The sequence below is a fragment of the Lepidochelys kempii genome, chromosome 8 (assembly GCF_965140265.1).
Source record: "Lepidochelys kempii isolate rLepKem1 chromosome 8, rLepKem1.hap2, whole genome shotgun sequence".
Taxonomy (NCBI): domain Eukaryota; kingdom Metazoa; phylum Chordata; order Testudines; family Cheloniidae; genus Lepidochelys; species Lepidochelys kempii.
The window spans coordinates 88,716,012-88,735,988 of record NC_133263.1 but is presented as its reverse complement, the minus strand read 5'-3'; the positions used below and the strand labels follow the sequence as shown (position 1 = coordinate 88,735,988).

The following is a 19,977-nucleotide window of genomic DNA, read 5'->3' as shown; positions in this document are numbered from 1 at the left end:
AACTCATCTGCTGTACTTACCAGGATTTGGGTGTTGGAGAGCTGGCAGCAGCAAGAGGAAGAGGGTTATAGACAGATGTCCAAAGGGAAGACAACTGAGGGTGGAGGAGGATGTGGAACAGTCCTCTCCAAATGTTTGGAAGTGACGGCACCAGCAGGAGGAAGGAAGATGTGTGTGCAGGAGGCCAAATCATATTGACCATTGAATCTGGAGGGAAGCCTTAAGTTGACCAACATGCTGCACAGGAAGTTGGATGGGGAGGTAGAGACATGCGTAGTTGCTGTTTATATTGGTAGCATTCCAGAGGTTAGCTGTACTTGTGAGCTAGCACTGAAAGGATTTAAATTCTCCTGATGCATATGCTATTATTTGATTCCTAAACATGACGACATCTCCTGTTACAAAGTTGAATCAGTCAAATTCTTGTCATCAAACTGTAAAGCCTGAAGTCCTGTAAGATTAAAATTTGCAGAACCCCTATTCACAGTGGGTTTTATGCATAATGAATATAATGGCTGAGCTCAGTGGATGACCTTTTAACAAGTGACAGCTAAACAGAGAAGATGTGTTTTAGACATTTATATACAGAATACTGTAGAACTATTCAATTTCACGTTTGCCAGGTTTCACACAATTATTGAGGTAAATGTTTTTCTGTATGACTACAGAGTTTATGAACTCTGCTGGCGCCCTAGATCCTGTCATATATCGAGATACGAGTATTTTACTTTTGATAATTTTGTTGGAAAAAGCTTCTCGCTTTTCCCAGACAAATTTCATTTGCATAAGGAAATAACCTTTTTTTAAGGCAGAATAAAAGTAGAAACTAAGCAGCTCTGGTTCTTGTAGGTTTGATTTTTAACTCACCTGCGAATTGAAGTAAGCAGCATTTCTTCAGAGGAAGAAGAGTTTAATGTGCCGCTTTAAATCTTTTAAATATGTGAGAATGGCACCTTGTTATTCATAGAATCATAGAATATCAGGGTTGGAAGGGGCCCCAGAAGGTCATCTAGTCCAACCCCCTGCCCGAAGCAGGACCAACTCCCAGCTAAATCATCCCAGCCAGGGCTTTGTCAAGCCTGACCTTAAAAACCTCCAAGGAAGGAGATTCCACCACCTCCCTAGGCAACGCATTCCAGTGTTTCACCACCCTCTTAGTGAAAAAGTTTTTCCTAATATCCAATCTAAACCTCCCCCACTGCAACTTGAGACCATTACTCCTCGTTCTGTCATCTGCTACCATTGAGAACAGTCTAGAGCCATCCTCTTTGGAACTCCCTTTCAGGTAGTTGAAAGCAGCTATCAAATCCCCCCTCATTCTTCTCTTCTGCAGGCTAAACAATCCCAGCTCCCTCAGCCTCTCCTCATAAGTCATGTGTTCCAGTCCCCTAATCATTTTTGTTGCCCTTCGCTGGACTCTCTCCAATTTATCCACATCCTTCTTGAAGTGTGGGACCCAAAACTGGACACAGTACTCCAGATGAGGCCTCACCAATGTCGAATAGAGGGGAACGATCACGTCCCTCGATCTGCTCGCTATGCCCCTACTTATACATCCCAAAATGCCATTGGCCTTCTTGGCAACAAGGGCACACTGCTGACTCATATCCAGCTTCTCGTCCACTGTCACCCCTAGGTCCTTTTCCGCAGAACTGCTGCCTAGCCATTCGGTCCCTAGTCTGTAGCTGTGCATTGGGTTCTTCCGTCCTAAGTGCAGGACCCTGCACTTATCCTTATTGAACCTCATCAGATTTCTTTTGGCCCAATCCTCCAATTTGTCTATGTCCGTCTGTATCCTATCCCTCCCCTCCAGCGTATCTACCACTCCTCCCAGTTTAGTATCATCCACAAATTTGCTGAGAGTGCAATCCACACCATCCTCCAGATCATTTATGAAGATATTAAACAAAACTGGCCCCAGGACTGACCCTTGGGGTACTCCACTTGATACCGGCTGCCAACTAGACATGGAGCCATTGATCACTACCCGTTGAGCCCGACAATCTAGCCAGCTTTCTACCCACCTTATAGTGCATTCATCCAGCCCATACTTCCTTAACTTGCTGACAAGAATACTGTGGGAGACCGTGTCAAAAGCTTTGCTAAAGTCAAGAAACAATACATCCACTGCTTTCCCTTCATCCACAGAACCAGTAATCTCATCATAAAAGGCGATTAGATTAGTCAGGCATGACCTTCCCTTGGTGAATCCATGCTGGCTGTTCCTGATCACTTTCCTCTCATGCAAGTGCTTCAGGATTGATTCTTTGAGGACCTGCTCCATGATTTTTCCAGGGACTGAGGTGAGGCTGACTGGCCTGTAGTTCCCAGGATCCTCCTTCTTCCCTTTTTTAAAGATTGGCACTACATTAGCCTTTTTCCAGTCATCCGGGACTTCCCCGGTTCGCCACGAGTTTTCAAAGATAATAGCCAATGGCTCTGCAATCACAGCCGCCAATTCCTTCAGCACTCTCGGATGCAACTCGTCCGGCCCCATGGACTTGTGCACGTCCAGCTTTTCTAAATAGTCCCTAACCACCTCTATCTCCACAGAGGGCTGGCCATCTCTTCCCCATTTTGTGATGCCCAGCGCAGCAGTCTGGGAGCTGACCTTCTTAGTGAAAACAGAGGCAAAAAAAGCATTGAGTACATTAGCTTTTTCCACATCCTCTGTCACTAGGTTGCCTCCCTCATTCATTAAGGGGCCCACACTTTCCTTGGCTTTCTTCTTGTTGCCAACATACCTGAAGAAACCCTTCTTGTTACTCTTGACATCTCTCGCTAGCTGCAGCTCCAGGTGCGATTTGGCCCTCCTGATATCATTCCTACATGCCCGAGCAATATTTTTATACTCTTCCCTGGTCATATGTCCAACCTTACACAGATCCTCTCCCCCCATGTGGCAGTCATAGCTGCTGAGGTTACAAACAGAAATCAGCTTGTGCTCTTGTTAACTCTGCTGAGTCAGTACAACTGTCTGATGGAGCTGGCTTCTGTTCATCATGGTGCACCAGCAGAAATAGTTACTAACTTCCAAATCCGGGGCCAGTCAAACTCAGTGAAGATGGAGGTTTTAATTGATGTTACTGAAGACATAATTTGGAGAAAATATGTTGCACCCAGCATCTGAGGGCATAGTTTGGCCTGCATAACCTCTGTTACCAGGGTGCTGTGCAAGAAGAGAAGAATCCGGTTCGATTCCTAGAGTTCAAGCTGAAGTTTCAAGTTTGGCAATTAGGGGGGAAAAATTGTTTGTAAACTGCGCCTGTTTGATTTGGAACTCCATGGGACACAATAAACATGAACCCCATGCTCTCATTGTTAGGCACTCTTCAGTGTAGAAGAGCATTTTAATTAGATCATTTTTAATTAAGGAGTATCAATGACAAATGTTTAAAATTTTCTAATACCTTAAAAAAAATGCATTAAGCAACTTTGAAAGTTAAAGAACACAAGCTATCAATCATCTCTTGCTAAGTAATGTTGAGGTGTAGAGAGAAAAATTACAGTAGGATTGTGGAAAAGAAACAGCTCCTTTATTGCACGTGAGATGGACCTGAAAGTCTGTGAAACCTCCAGGCTGGGTTAGGAGTATATTTTTCTCAACTGCCAGTCACTGTAGCTTAGACACAGAAACTTGACACTATCTTCATGGTAGATCAGTTTCCATTTATTGCTTTCATCTTATACTATTTAGAAAAAGTAACAATTTGGGTTTTTGAGGAGGAAACTCTCCTTATGCTTTAGAATGGGTGCTGTATCCTGGAGGAAAACTATTCAGTTAACTCTTCTCAGGTTGATATAGGCATGAACCTTATAATAGGACTGAGAAATCTGTGGTACCTTAGGCATATGTATCTGAACTAGATTGACTGTAAAAGCTGTAGTTTGATTATCCAGCAAGACTGTGGTACTGCTGTATTCTATAGGATGTTGTTGTGTCTGGATCTGAGCTACAGCTTTCCATAGTTTCAGGGATAGATCTCCTGGAATGGCAGTAAATTTGAGATGTCACATGATGAAGATACTTATACCGAAGATTGGCTTTTTGGTTTTATGGACCTAAGGGTCTACTGTATTGATAGAAATTGCTTAAATGTCTAGTTCATATTTCTTCTGTAATGCAGGTGTATCCACTAATGGTCCAGGTGAGATATCGAGTAAAGATGAAGTAAAAATTGAAGGATTGCATGTGAATGGACCTACAGGTGGTAAGAAAACACCTCACACAGATCTGGACACAAATGGATATGAAACTGAAAACCTTTCCATTGACCCTAAACTTGCTCATTCAGCTGCAAGAAATGAAAATGATTTTGAAGAAAAAAATGAAAGACCTGCAAAGAGGAGAAGAATCAACAGCAATGGAAAAGAAAGTCCAGGTTCCTCAGAGTATTTTCAAGAAGCAATATCACATGTGAAGTTTGAAGAACTAGAGACTTTGGATGATTGAATATGAGAACTGACTTTATTCCTTGGAGTAAATTCTGGGGTGCCTAAAATTTTCAGGGTTGATGGGTTACCTTACAAAATCAAACTCCTTGAAGCAATCTGAGATTTTTCTTTCACCTTTGAGTTGGCTCTGAAGTTCTGCTGTTTTTTTCAGACCTGAAATGCAGAACTGGAATATTTTGTTTCACAGAACTATTACTGTTCTGGCAGTATTTAGGTATTTTAAGGTGTTCGAGAAATGAATCCATAAACTTGTTTTATATGGTAAACACATTTCCTGCTTAATTTATAAAGGAAATTTCTCTTATACACATTCTTCAAATTGTTTGTAGATATAGTTCTACTGTACAAATTACATTTTTTTAAAGAGGAGAGCTGATTCAAATCTCAATGTCACTAGTAGTTAGTATGAAATTATAATTCCAAGACACAGTGGAGGAGCAGGTGTAGAGATTTTCAGTCTAGATGAAGAGAAGTGGTATACAATTAAGGAACTCCTATGAATCCTGAAAGTTATGAGCACGATTATTTTTATATATAGAAGTTTTTAAAAAATAAACCAAGTCAGGTTTGTATATGTAAAATTGTTGACATCAATGATGTCTTCCATATTCTTATCTGGGCTAAAGAAATACGTTCTGTATTTTTCCAGATTTCTTTGTAGCCTTTGAAAGATTTTACAGTACTTATGTCTTGATTGAGCTGTCCTTTCTTAAAACAAAAGCTTGTATAATTTTCTTAACTTGTACAATTGGTAAACTTTTATGAGAAAATAGATATTCTGAGTCTAATGTCAGCTTCATTTTTATTTTGCTAAAGTCTTTTTCTTAAAAAACAAAACATACTAAAAACAAATTTTTAAGTGTTTATGTAGTTATTACTAAGTCATATTTTCTTCTCAGAAAACTGTAAACATTAAAATTGTTAAAGGTTAAAATAGGGTGGTTAAAGCAGTCACATAATTATGAGAATCTGACTTCTCAAATTTCTGTCCAAGGACAAATAGTGATTTTGAGAATTTTGGAGTTAAGCATGATGCTTTTATTGCACAAACTTTTTCTTTTATTATACATTTTCAAATTTTATTTTTGAGGTCAGACAAAAGCTTAATTTCAGCCAAATCCTTAAATATGTTAAAAATTCATTAGCCAAGTTCAGGCATTAGATTATTCATGATTTTTAATAATCTTGTGCATTTCAGTGACCACAGAAGGGGTAGGAAATGGGTCAAGTGACTCTGGTTGCATAAGTTAGGAATTTAATGCACAGCTGGTAACTGTGGGCCTGATCTTGCATCTCTGTGAAATGTTGGGATTCAGATTATTGACTACTTCAGCAGGTGCAGAAACAGCATCTATGTACATAGTTGGCACAGCATGTATGGAAACATATATACATGTATATATGTAAGAGGCGATAGTAACGTTGGTATCTGTTTTTAAGAGATTGTGCTAGAAAGGAAAACCTTTATCAAGGGAGGGAAATGCTAAATCTGTTGGTTGTAGCTTTCCCAATAAATGTTTGAAATTTTGTTGAGGTGGGGGGTTAGGTCTGTGAAGTAGAAAGTTTACAAAGTTTACAGTACCAGTGCTTTTTAGCCACAGCTACACAAAATAGTGTAAAGAAACCCACAGGAAACATTGCCCTGATTGTCTAATTTATAAACTCTTGTCTTCTACTTCTGTGCTTTCACAAATATACTGTTACCTTTTTTTTTAACTTGGTTATTTCTGCAGGTCTTCAAAAATTTATACGCGTCTTCAGAGCTTTACTTTGAAACCACATGACCATAATTTTCAAACTAATTTGATTATCACATTGACTTACAAAAACACAATTTTTTTTTCCCCCTTCCCCTTTCAGTTTTTGCTTTTCACAAATGATCATGAGGCAGAGATAGAAACGCTGAGCCAAATTCAGACCTGTGTAACTCCATTGACTTAATTATGCGGGGTGTGAAATTAGCCCATTTTTCTCAGACGCGTTAAGTGATCTGTTTTAACTAGTTCAGCTGACATTAGGGCATTGACATTCTTGTAACTGAAACTAGATAACAGTTTATACAGAGAGACATAATCAAGAGAGTGTTTAATTTATGGCCTGCATTAATCTTGTGGAGTGATTGTTTTAAGAGGAGGTCATTGTCAATTTTAAAATTTGGTTTAACAGAAATCCAAAGTATCAAGTCTTATGTCAGAGATGGTATTTAGAAAGTTTCAGAACGAAGGTAGTGCAGTGCTTCTAAAAATCTTTACCTCTTTAATCAGAATCCTATTTTCAATGTATTATTTGTATGCATTTTTGTTTGCAAGTGGAAATACTTGCAAAAACATTTTATAGGAGAGTTTATAAGTAAATTGTCTCAGGCTTGTGTATAAAATATGGCACTGTGTACATTTTCAGAAATGTTGATTTGTTTTTAATCTTTTTATGGTATGCCTAAAGAGATCTGACATTCCATAATCATATAATATGTAATGCTCAGCTGTTCTTAAAGAAGTATTTAATTATAATTTGCGTTTTGTTTTATGCAGGTGTTTTATACAATATTTGGTTCATGTTCTTCAAAATGCAGCCACTATAATTTGATAAGTCATTGCACTGCTAGCACTATGTAAAATTCTAGTAATATAGTAACTTTGATTCATTTCAGAAACATTCAGCACAGTTTGGAACCAAGGAATATTTGAACCAGCTTCCAAACTGCATTGAAAGACAGCAGCTTATGTGTAACACTTAGTATATTTTTCAAGCACTGTCATGATGTATCCAGCTGGATCAGGTGTCCTGGTTCATGAAGTGCTTTAAGAGTGCAGCCTGAATCAAAAATTCAGTTCAACAGAACTAACCTTTGGGCTTTATAAAAGATTTAAAGTGATATTTTGAAAAAAAAATTAAAAATTTACAAATTAGTTTTTATACATTTTTTTTCACGCATAGTAATTTTGCACTGTTAGTAATTCCCTTGTCCTTTCCCCATTCCCTGTCTGCAATTCTGGAAAAGCTTATTAAAATATTTTTTTAATGGATTGTCTTTGTATACAATTATTGAGGTTTCTAAATTCAGAGCAGAACTTTTAATTGAGTGAATAATTCTGAAGGATGCGCAAATATATATTCATGTCTTACAGGGAGTTGGTAGCAACTCCAGAGTGAAGATTGTGATTTTCACTTATACCAGAAGTGAAATTCCCTTTGTTTTCCAGTTTAATTATTGAGTTTAGTGTCCAAATCTTAGACTAACTTCAGGGAACAACTGAATTTTCTCCAAACTTCTCTCATACTCAGTTATTTCCCTGATTTGTGATTATCTAGTTGGGCTACACTGTGAACTAACAGACCTGTCCAGTTACTTCAGCTACTTCTCTTTCCCAATGCCTCCTGCCTTCCTGACACACTAGTTCCTTCAGCGACCATGGAGAGCCAAACAGGGCTGTGAGGGGTGGGCTCTGAGAGAAATGTGGGAGGGCAGACAAGTTGGTGGGGCTTTGAGGGGTGAGAGATTTAGTGAGGGATGTGCAGAGGGATGGAGGAGGAACAGGTTTATGTGCAGGAGAACCTGGGCTTGGGGGTGAGGGGCCTTGGCACTACAGAGAGCTGCTTCAGCTCTGGTTACCATACAGCACCACAGGGTAAGCAGGGTCTGTGCACCAAAGCATTGGCATACTAAGGGCTCCCCACCAAGATTCCCCTTCCTCCATGATGGAGATATCAAGTACAGATGCCTTAGCCCAGAGGAACTGCTTTTCCCACCTTCATCTTAGCCTATCAGCTCAACTGAGGCGCAGGGAGCTCAGTGTCTAATGTCTCCTGCCTTGAAATACCAGGCAGAAGTGTGTCTGCACTTAGTTATTGTTACGAATTACACCCTGGTAGGACACGCACACAACTGCTGCGAATTACACCCTGGTAGGTCATGCACAGTTCGAATCTAGGCTGAGGCACATAAACAAAGTCCACAACTGCAGAGTTCCCAAAAGACACTAAGTTTATTACGCTCGAGCGTGGTGCCCCCCTGCTAGCCAGGAGGGGACCCTGAATACAGATTATACGAAGGTTATATACTTTTTAGCAAAGCATGTTGCCTTTGTGCATCGGAAACCTTAGCCAATAAACAAACCCTTGTCTTATCTACCACCTATCCCTGCTTGGTGCATTCCTCCTGCTATACCAGTATGTTAATTACACAGTATGGTCCTAAAGCCATGCATCAGTAAATCAGGATGGGAGGCCTCACATCAAGGCCAAGAGACAGGGAGTTAGAGACTGACAAAAACCAGATACTGGGAGTCAAGGCAGGCTGGAGACAAGGAGGAGGATTTTCACAGGGATTCAGTATCTAAGGATCACTCCTCCTGGTGTATGATGTGCTGGCATTTAAACAATGGTGGGCCCCAAACCAAAATGGAGTCACATGTGCTAACTTTTCCTTAACAGTCCTCCCTTTCTTTTTGTACGTCGGTAAGCTATATTGGGGCTGAGTAACCGTGCTGCAGGGTTAGCAACTGCCAACAGCACTTACTGCAGCATTGTAGGCATACAAAAAATAACGCAAAAATAATAACAGTCAAAAAAAGTAAATACAAAATACGCCGTCCCCACATCCGGTAGCCATGAGGTGAGCCGGTCCCAGACCTCCTGGAATCCAGTGCTGGTAGTGTCGAGGCTGATGTGGTGGAATAGGGCTGCCTGTTGCTTGAGGACGTGGATGTCAGTTTTCACCCTATGGTGCTGATTTACAAATACACAACAGCTTGAGTTGACGAGAGCACAAACCCTGCCCTGATTTGCAAGGAGATAATCCAGGGCTAGGCGGTTTTGCAATGTCGTTTGGGACAGCTGGGTGACTTCAATTTGAAGGGCAGATAGAGCATCTGCAGTAGCATTTGCCATTAGTTCCAAAGCAGCTGAAATGTTAACTATAGCTTTTTCCAGCTCGCTTACTCCCAACCATGGCAGAAACCAACGCACAAAGGAGTGAAAGCCTTTGGGCCGTTGAGAAAGGGGGTTTAAAGGAATACTTCGTCGGTCCCCCCATACTAGATTGCGGATCTCTCCCCGGCTCAGGTTCTGGTGTACTGTCACGGCGGGTACTATAGCCCCTACATATATACATGTACCACACCATCCTGCTGGGAGAACCTTATAGGCTGTGTGATTACATAACCAATACCAGCCAGACCCCTCGGGGACTGGCCACGGGGTCCTGGAGTAGGTAGAAGGGCCTCCCGCACCAGAGCTGATTTGGGTGGTGTCCTTGCACCCCACAAAATTCCCTACAAAAACTGTATTTTCTATGCCCTTGCGTCATGACACACACAAAGCATAATTACCCTGGGCCACCATATCAATAAACCATATTTGGATTGTAACATTTCAGTTAAATGTAGTGTTTGCCCATAGCTTAGTTTGGAGTGTTCAATTAAGGGGGATAGGTACCCCTACCAATGGGACCCCCTGACCTAAATATGTGGGGGTACGAATACAAATCCAACACTGCGTTCGATGTACACCCAGTTTGATAGCACGGGTTAAATTCCAGAAGCTATTGCCCTTCCATCCTTGTACTGGACTTGGGAATAGGGAGAGGACCCCCCAGGCAAACCATACCAATGTCGACATCCTCCCCTGTACCATACAAAAAACACTACCCCCAATGTAAGTCCAATAAACAGGAACACAAAAAATCTTGGTGGGCTGTGAAGGTCCCAGTAGCTGGAAAGCTTAGTCCATGGGTTGGTTGTGGTGTTCATTTGTGAAGTGGCTTGTCCAATGGCTTGTCAGGGTCAGGTGGGGGTCCCAGCGCCAACTTAACGTAGCTATGATGGATCCAGGAACCTTTACCTGCAAAGGAGTGGTGGCAAATGGTGGGAGTAATGTTCGTGGCTGTAAGGCGTTTTTGGTATTTATACTTGCCTACAAGCACAGGTTCCAGCCTCTGGAATAAACCCACACCACTACTTTACTTCATGTTCCCAAGAATACATCCCGCAACTTCCTTCCTGCCAATGTACAATGTTCCGTCTTTGCCATCAAGGCCAATTCTCAGTGTCTTTTGCAGTCAGGAATCCTTGGATTTTAGTGGTTTTAGCAGAGCAGGCGTTTCTTCTTTTTTCTTGGAACAGTCATGGTTTTGCATTATACAGGGGAGAGGTTACGAGCACGTCACCCTGTAGTGCTTTGGTTTCTTTAGCAAATACTGAATGCAGGTTAGCTTTGTCAGTGGACAAGGGAGAGGTTACTAGCACTTCACCTTGGTTTTTTTCCTGCTGTCCAAAAGGAGGAAAGAAAAAAAACCCAGAAGGAGGGACAGGCTGATCAGTAGTCGAAGTGAAGTCATAGAATCATAGAATATCAGGGTTGGAAGGGATCCCTGAAGGTCATCTAGTCCAACCCCCTGCTCGAAGCAGGACCAAGTCCCAGTTAAATCATCCCAGCCAGGGCTTTGTCAAGCCTGACCTTAAAAACCTCTAAGGAAGGAGATTCTACCACCTCCCTAGGTAACGCATTCCAGTGTTTCACCACCCTCTTAGTGAAAAAGTTTTTCCTAATATCCAATCTAAACCTCCCCCACTGCAACTTGAGACCATTACTCCTCGTTCTGTCATCTGCTACCATTGAGAACAGTCTAGAGCCATCCTCTTTGGAACCCCCTTTCAGGTAGTTGAAAGCAGCTATCAAATCCCCCCTCATTCTTCTCTTCTGCAGGCTAAACAATCCCAGCTCCCTCAGCCTCTCCTCATAAGTCATGTGTTCTAGACCCCTAATCATTTTTGTTGCCCTTCGCTGGACTCTCTCCAATTTATCCACATCCTTCTTGTAGTGTGGGGCCCAAAACTGGACACAGTACTCCAGATGAGGCCTCACCAATGTCGAATAGAGGGGAACGATCACGTCCCTCGATCTGCTCACTATGCCCCTACTTATACATCCCAAAATGCCATTGGCCTTCTTGGCAACAAGGGCACACTGCTGACTCATATCCAGCTTCTCGTCCACTGTCATCTCGAGGTGGAGGGGTATTTTTGCAGTAAGAAGCATGGGTCCAGGCAGTCAGTCCTTGGCACTTCACAGCGGTGTTGGTAGTTAGCAGGACTTAATAAGGGCCTTCCAGCATGGGGCCAGAGTAGTCTTTTGTTGATGGACCTTTATGTAGACCCAGTTACCTAGTTTTAACAAATGGCAGGTTTGCTCAGGATCCTTGGAGTAGGACTTCTTTCACCTGTAAATACAGAGACCTAACACATTTCATTAATGTCTGGCAGTGTGTTGCAGATCTCACAGCTGCTTGGGCACATTCAAGCCCCCCTCTTTCTTGGCTGTTAGCCAAATCCTAGCTGTGAGTAGTGTCCTTGGGCAGGCCAGTGTCTATCTTTGGACCGAGCCTGCCAGCTACAGCGTTGAATTAGCTTGTCCTCCGTTTTATTTTTTTTCCCTTCTTGGCTTTTATTAACCTGCAAAGGAAACTTTCACTTTTTACTTATACACCTTTGTTTAAAAAGGAACACATGTACACTGCCTGTTATACAGCACTTTAGTCTTATTGTTTAATGTATGCCACATACACCCTTCTAGGAAAATGACTTTGTTACAGAGCTTTGGAGCAACAAGCCAGGACAAGCACACCCACTTTTGAGGAGTCCACTTGGTACAACCTCTGGTGTCCAATAGCTTTCCTCCCTCCCCAGCCCTCTGGCTAGAAATGTGAGGTAGCCAGAAGGATCTCATGTATAATATGGGGAGTGGGTTAACCTTTCATGTCCTTGCTTCCAAAGACTGTTGGTGTGCAAATTTTAACAACAATTTTTTCAATTAAAAGATCTGGCCAATGAATTTTTTTTTTTTTTTACTTAAGCAAATGTATTAAACTTTAGTATATCACATTTTTTTTATATTATTCAAACACTTTGTATTCCAAGTTGAATAAAACAAGTATCTGCATTTTGATTTAACCCTTCTATTTAGTTTTAAACTAAACTGTTCTATGAAAAATTAAACACAGCAATTCTGGCCACAAGACAAACACCACAAGTCAGGACATAGAACACAGAACAGAATTCCTATTATGCCAGTAAATTCATGAGATGTTGAATTGCTTTTCAGCTGGCATCAATTTTTTCTGATTTTCTGAAAGACAAAAAAAAAACACAGATCTACTCCTTTTGGGCAGTCAGTCATTGCTTAAAATATTTCCTTTTTATACAAATACTTTTGTTAATTGCAGGCAAAACAGAGGAATTACCCATATTTTCTTGTATTTGTTTTATAGGCAGCCCAGGTTTCAGTGGCCTTTACCTTATCAGTTAGGTAATTTACATTAAAACAAATGCTTTCCGGCTTGCTTTTGGATCCACAGGTTAAAGATTCTTACTTTAAAAAGGGCACAATAAACCTTACCAGACTTTTGATTGCCTTTTACTTTTAACTCCTGCTGTCAAACACACAGCGACCTGAAAAGGAAGACACCACCTATTGTAGCCCGTTGGAGCCTAATAAGATATTAATTAAGTAGCACTGTATAATTGCATTTCTTTGGAAAAGGGCCCATTTTTTTCCAAAATGGCTGCAAAGAAACCAAGAATTCGTTTTCTTTCCAGTATTTCACAAAGTTCAACTGCTTAATTTTTTTTAGCAACTAAAGAGTTAACTTTTACTTTTCTTTCTTAAATCACTTGCTTATTTCCCAAAACGACACCCAATTAACTTAGATTTTACCATACCAAGTATTATTCTGGGATTTACGTTTTCCATTCCTGTAATTATTTACTTTTCTTTTTTCACTATGACCTACAAGTTTCCAACCTGTTTTCCAATCTCTCTATCTGTTGCCTGCCTGCTTGGACCCGATCCTGTTTTTTTTCTCTGAACTGTCCCTTCCATGAGCACCAGCTTTGTTTCACTACCAAATTAACAAGGAGGGTGGGCTTTTTAACTAGCCCCCAGCCCTCCTGGTCTCTTTTCTTAAATATTTTCACTTACAAGGGCTACCCGGGTCCTCCCCCCATAAGGCTTGTTACCTGGACAGAAAGCACGGCTAATTGGCAAGCCAGGAGGTGACGGGCATAAGTCAGAAAGCCGAGGGTAAGCCGGAGGAGGGGCAGAAGCAGGCATAGCACAGAGCGGGGCTGGAGACCCCTAAGATGAATAAGAAAAGGAGAAGGAAAGAGGACGTCCTTTCGCATGCGCATAAGCCCAGTTGTCCCATACATACCAATAATCCATCTGGGCTGGAGCTTTGTTTTCCAGCCTTTTCCTAAGCGCTGTTAATTTTTCCCCAGCAAAGGAACCATCCGGTGGCCAGTCAAAAGGTGTTTGAGTTGTTAGTGCTGGCCACTCAACCTTGCACAAGATTACAGCTTTTTTTTTACCTAACCCATGGGTGCCAGAAATATTCCCCCAATTCTGGAGTATTTCAGCCAAAGGGGTCCCCTTACTTACACTCTGCCCAGAACCCATAGTGGGCTACCAAAAGGACACCAAATGTGCCACCTTATCGCCTAAGCAACGGCTTACACCCCCCCTCCTCGGAGTTCTCAAAGGTGAACTCACCCTGTGCCGGCTGGAGCTGTCCGAGAGGAGGAGTGTAGTCTCGCTTGTTGGGGCGAGCCTAGAGTCCCTTCGTGGTCGCCAAAACTGTTACGAATTATACCTGGTAGGACACACACACAACTGCTGCGAATTACACCTGGTAGGACACGCACACCAATGCTGCGAATTACACCCTGGTAGGACACGCACAGTTCGAATCTAGGCTGAGGCACATAAACAAAGTCCACAACTGCAGAGTTCCCAAAAAACACTAAATTTATTATGCTCGAGCGTGGTGCCTCCCTGCTAGCCAGGAGGGGACCCTGAATACAGATTATACGAAGGTTATATACTTTTTAGCAAAGCATGTTGCCTTCGTGCATCGGAAACCTTAGTCAATCAACAAACCCTTGTCTTATCTACCACCTATCCCTGCTTGGTGCATTCCTCGTGCTGTACCAGTATGTTAATTACACAGCATAGTCCTAAAGCCATGCATCAGTAAATCAGGATGGGAGGCCTCACATCAAGGCCAAGAGACAGGGAGTTAGAGACTGACAAAAACCAGATACTGGGAGTCAAGGCAGGCTGGAGACAAGGAAGAGGATTTTCACAGGGATTCAGTATCTAAGAATCACTTCTCCTGGTGTATGATGTGCTGGCATTTAAACACTGGTGGGCCCCAAACCAAAATGGAGTCACATGTGCTAACTTTTCCTTAACATTATCTGAACATTAAGGGTTCTCATAGCAGTGCTGATCATGGCTTTGGAGGACCAATATGGCCATGCTAGGGAAGCCCTGCCAACCACTGTTGTCTCTGTGCCTGATTATGGCCCCATTTTCCCTGGGGAAAATCAGCAGGGAAGAGGGTGAGTGACTGTATGGGAAGGTGGAAGAAGTGGGGATTGAGCTGGAGAGGCCTGGAGTGTGAGCGAAGTGCTCCACTCTGACATGGGCTCTTGGATATAAAATGGAATCGTTTGATCACTCCGCATACTCTGCCTGTTTCACTGCAAGCTTGTTGCCTGGTCTCAGCCCATTACTCCAGATTTCCATCCCATTTCACTAAGGAATTTGGAAATTGATGAATATTCTTTCAACTTTGACCTGTACCGAGGGGTTAGAAAATAAATTAATACGAGTGTAATTTGAATGGCATAAACCTGATGGCTTGGATTAATGATAGGGCCATTGGTGCCTATTGCCCCACATAAAATTGCCGTAATGCTAACAAGCTGTGCTCCTGACCCATCAGCTATGCCAGCAAAATTATTTCAATCTCTACTGATGTTTTTCCTTTAAGAGCTGAGCTGTTAAAAGAGCATTTTAAAACACAGCATCAGTTTTGTTCTTTAGAGAATCACAGTTTTAAGCCTCAGGTCAATCACCAATTTTAAATGCAGTTTGTGTATTGACTAGCAGAGTTCCTTAATTACTGTATTTACAGGTGGCCCTCTATAGAAGTATACCAACCATTCAGAAAATCTTAGGCCATGTCTACACTACAGCGTTAAGTCAACTTAAGTTACATTGGTGATTATAAACCACTGTAATTACATTGCTTGTGCATATTCACACAACACACCTTGTGTCTGCGGAGCATGCCCACGGTTGGTGCTCTAGCACTGACAGAGCAGTGCACCGTGGGTAGCTATCCCACTGTGCAAATCGCCACCTTCTGCTGCTAAGAGTTCTGGGAATGGATTGCAGTACATTGGGGGGTGGGCTCACAACCCCGTGATGCAGTTTTCGCCGTCTCATCATTCCATGAGCTTCTGATTACATTTTGTGGCATTTTTTGAACTGCCCCTGTAAACTTTGTACCTGCCATCTGTGCCTGAAAGCATGGATCCTGCACCGCTCTCCAGCCTTGTGATGAGTGTTACGAACACAATCTGCTGTTCTAACTGCAGTACAATCAGGGACCTGAGTCCTCCATAAGCTTTATCATTTGCTCCTGCCCCTCTATTATCCGCTTCTACCTGTCTCCTTTCCTGGCTATCCATTCTGCGTTTCTAATTTCTCTTTCCATGCGCTGTGTTCTCTATCTGTATGATCAGACAATTGCAGCATTTCTCGAAACACGTCCTCCTTACTCCTCATTCACTTCCTCATCTGACAGAGACGCTCCGCCAGTGCACAGGAGTTGGCCCTCATCTGCAGAAGCAAAAGAAACAATACACAGTGTCAGTTTTGTGCGTGCACTCAGTCTTGAATCATACAAATTACATACACCTCACTTTTCCTGGCCAAGCACACAGCATGGCCAGAGCACTAACCAAGGTGAGTGTGGCCCAGGGAGAAGGTGCAAGATGGGACAGAGGGTCTGGGTGGTTTCAGACCGGGCTCACTAGAAGTGCCTGTGTTCCTGACTATAGGGCAACGGAGTTGAAACTGCTGGCCAGAGTAGTCATGGTCAGCATTGCGGGACACCTGAAGGCCACTTAGGGTAACATAAGCAAGCGCAGTGTCCACACTGACACTGTCTCATTCTAACTTCGTTGCAAAAGCTCTGTGTGGCTCGTCAAGGTGGTTTTATTATGTTGGCAGAGCAAGAGAGTTAAATGGGTGGGAGGAATGTTGCAGGGTGCACTGTTTTGTTCGCTGACTTTCGTTGACCAACTGTTTAGTATAGACAAGGCCTTCGATTCAACTCTTAAAAACCTGTTGCTTTTTCCCAATATTTGCCCTAAATGTTGCACTGCAGCATACTTGTTTAAGCTTTCTTTAGCTTCTAACAGGTGTTTCCTCACTGCTATATCTGCCACATTTTCTGTTGTCTCCTGTGCATCTGCACTTCTGCAATGGTGTGCTAACGCTCCCTAATGTCTTTCTTATTCAGTGTGCTGTACTCTCCAGGCTCTTAGTGTGTGTCTCAAAATTTTTTCAAGTGTTTGCATTATTTTAACCCACTTTCTTCCTCTTTACTGTTAACAGTATGTTCAGCTGGAGGTAACTATTGCACCAGCCAGGCCTGCAGGTTAGGGTGACCAGATGTCCTGATTTTATAGGGATGGTCCTGATTTTTGGGTCTTTTTCTTATATAGGCTTTTATTACCTCCCTCCCCTACTCCCTGTCCTATTTTTTCACAGGTGCTGTCTGGTCACCCTACTGCAGGTACTTATTCTTCCATGGGCCAGACTGATTGTGGAGCTGGGTACAGCCCTGCAGCAGCAGCTCACATTTAAACATCCTATTCAGTAAATGACCCGGGCCATGAAAGGGCCATACTGCACGAATAGGGTCTTCACCCTTAGCCTTGTATGCTGGTTTGCTAGGAGTTTCACTTTGCAGAGGGTGTCATACGAGCCACATTTAATGTGCTTGGTTAGAGTGTGAGTGAAGGGGAAGTGGCTACACTGTCCAGTGGAACAAGAACCTATGCTCCTACCCTCACTCCATGCTGCTTCAAAGCCCTGGCCTTCTCAGCCCAAATTCCTTCCCTCTCTTTTCCCTCATACCTGAACAGTCCCATACCCATCCTTTCTTTCTCCCTCCTGCACTTCCCTCACCCACCTAGTTCCACCCTCTCCACCAAGTGCACACTTGGTTACAAAATATGGCCAAAGAGATGTCTGTAAGTGAACAGCAGCTGCCTGGGGAGGAGGGGGATGGTAGTGGGGAGAGAAGCTCAGGGCTAGGTTTATAGCTATGCAGTACATGTTATTTTCTTCTAAGTTGGGAGGGAAGGAAGGCAGCAAACAATCACTCCAAATATACATAAAACTGTCAAGTGCCCCCTAAAACCTGACTTACGTGAAAAACCATCCTGTGAAAAGGCTTGTGCTCTCTTTTGCCTCCCTAGCACCATTTGAAACTGACAAAAGTTTAACAAGATAGGTAACTACTGCTGCTGAGAGACAGACAGATGAAGAAAAGCTCTGTGTAAGCTCATCTCTCACTAGCAGCGGTTGGTCGAATAAAAGATATTAACTCACCCTTCACCTCCCTTATCCTGGCACTGACAAGGCTACAGCAACCTAGCCTCTGTTTGCCAGAAGCTGGGAAGTGGTGACACGGGATGGATCACTTGATGATTACCTGTTCTGTTCATTCCCTCTGAAGCACCTGGCATTGGCCGCTGTCGGAAGACAGGATACTGGGCTGGCTTAATCTTTGGTCTCACCCAGCATAGCCATTCTTATGCTGCATCCAAAAGTTTAACAAATTTAACCAAGCATTGTGCCAGTTTTATCCTACTTCTATTGGCTCCATGCATTCGCATTGCTTCACATCCAATCCTACCCCAACCTCACATATGGTCACCCACCTATCCCTGTTAATTCTACATTTACTTAGCCACTGAGTCTGTGTGTAGCTCCTCATTCTGCAGAGGCATCCCTGTGCTCTAGGTCTGTCGATGCCTCAGGTGCCTGGCTGCTGCCTGACTTGCCAACTTCAGGGGTTTTCAGAACCTTTCACTGCATCTGCATCTGCAGAGAAATTCCCACGGCAGTAGCAGCTTTTCCCCATTCTTCTGGTTCCTGGAGAAAGTCAACCAACCAATGCTGCTACCTCAGCTTGCATGCCCCGCTCCACCATATGATTTCTCACCCCAGCCAGCTCCAGCTGTCCTGCTCACCCCAACCCCAGAACATACCTCCTCCTCTTGGCTTCACTGGTGTCTGTCTATGCCCCTCAAGAACACCTTCCAGACTTCAAAGGAGCCACTGGGTGCATGTGTACCCTGACTGCCAAACATGGCACCATAGTATCTTCAAGAGGAGGGAGACACCTGCTCCAGCCCTGCTGGCTCAAGTAGCTCCATGGCTGGGGGTGCAGGTGGGCTGTGATAGGGGATTTCCCCCTCCCAGGGGTAGGCACAGGGCAGTGGAGTTCTGTTAGGCGGGCCATGTGTCCCAGGTTGGCCCACAGAAGCTGTGGTGGGGGCTTGGTACATATGGCCAGCATTATGGGCTCAGGAATATCATGGGGTTTTGTACCTCAGGTGGCAACCCTAAGTGCTTCCCAACCTATGGGGCAACCTCACCAAAGGAGCCAGGAGGCCCATGCCCGGGGGGGGGGGATTCCCAGAGCCCAAGGTTCCTGAGCCTGCCCAGCAGATGAACCAGCCCAAGGCTGCTTGGAGCAGTACAGTTAGGGCTAAGGCTGCCCTACTGCCCATGGGCCACTGCTGCACTGCCCCGTCCCCAGTGCTATTAGCACCTGGGCTATGGGGCTGCAGGAATAGCTGCCAACCACCAAGTGGCACCTGCCCTGCCACAAGGCCTCAATACCATGCCAACTGCTCTGCTGCTGGGCCAGGGCAGATGGCTGCTGCAGGGAACCATTGACAAGGGAGGGGCCCAGGTGTGGCCAGAACCCAACCCCCGGCTCTCACCACATGCACAGCTTAGCCCCGGCCACCACGGATGCCCACAGCTACACATCCGTCAGCAATTCTGCCCACCGAGTGGCCCTGCGCTCAGGCTGGGTGCGGGGAGCTGTCCAGCCCTTTGACAAGCTCCGTGTGGGCTCTGGGGTCCCCCGAAGACTAGCCAGTCAGGTGCAGCCAGGCACCTCTAAAGTCAGCAAAGGCGTGTAATGGGGCCCAGCATTTTGATGCGTGACTCAACTGGGGCAGGGGCATAGGCAGGCTGGGGATACTGGGCCTCTCATCCGCACAGAGCTGGAGCTGCCTGGTCAGGAGGGAGTGCAGCTAGTGTAAGCCCTGTGCTAAAGTTACAGCTGTGCACCCCCTCTCCCCGCCAGCTTGGCCCTCCGCTGACCTCCCTGCTCTGGGCCAGACCCGCAGGTCTGCTTGGCAGCACGTCGAATGATACAGCTCAGTGGTTTTGAGCTTTGGCCTGCTAAACCCAAGGTTGTGAGTTCAATCCTTGAGGGGGGCCATTTAGGAATCTGGGGCAAAAATTGGGGATTGGTCCTGCTTTGAGCAGGGGGTTGAACTAGGTGACCGCCTGAGGTCCCTTCCAACCCTGATAGTCTATGATTCTAGAAAGTGTGTGACACAAGCGCTCGTGCACACCCTTGTT

At 44.0% G+C, this 19,977-nt stretch overlaps 1 protein-coding gene and 1 long non-coding RNA gene across 13 annotated transcripts in view; one reads left to right on the top strand and one right to left on the bottom strand.

Annotated features, from left to right (window-relative positions):
* The window catches only part of MIER1 (MIER1 transcriptional regulator), a 65,155-nt gene extending 57,674 nt beyond the window's left edge, over positions 1–7,481 (top strand). For all 12 annotated transcript variants that reach the window (XM_073357419.1, XM_073357417.1, XM_073357421.1 and 9 more), the window contains one exon: positions 4,128–7,481. In XM_073357419.1, the coding sequence (XP_073213520.1) occupies positions 4,128–4,453 (326 nt within the window). In that variant the 3' untranslated portion in view covers positions 4,454–7,481. The remainder of the gene's footprint in view (positions 1–4,127) is intronic.
* Positions 7,482–11,763: 4,282 nt separating this feature from the next.
* LOC140916190 (uncharacterized) lies at positions 11,764–18,615 on the bottom strand. The gene is made up of 2 exons (XR_012160453.1): positions 18,280–18,615; positions 11,764–16,140 (listed from the first exon to the last, which is right to left on the bottom strand). It is a non-coding gene; the product is annotated as an uncharacterized lncRNA (long non-coding RNA).
* Between the last annotated feature and the right edge of the window lie 1,362 nt (positions 18,616–19,977).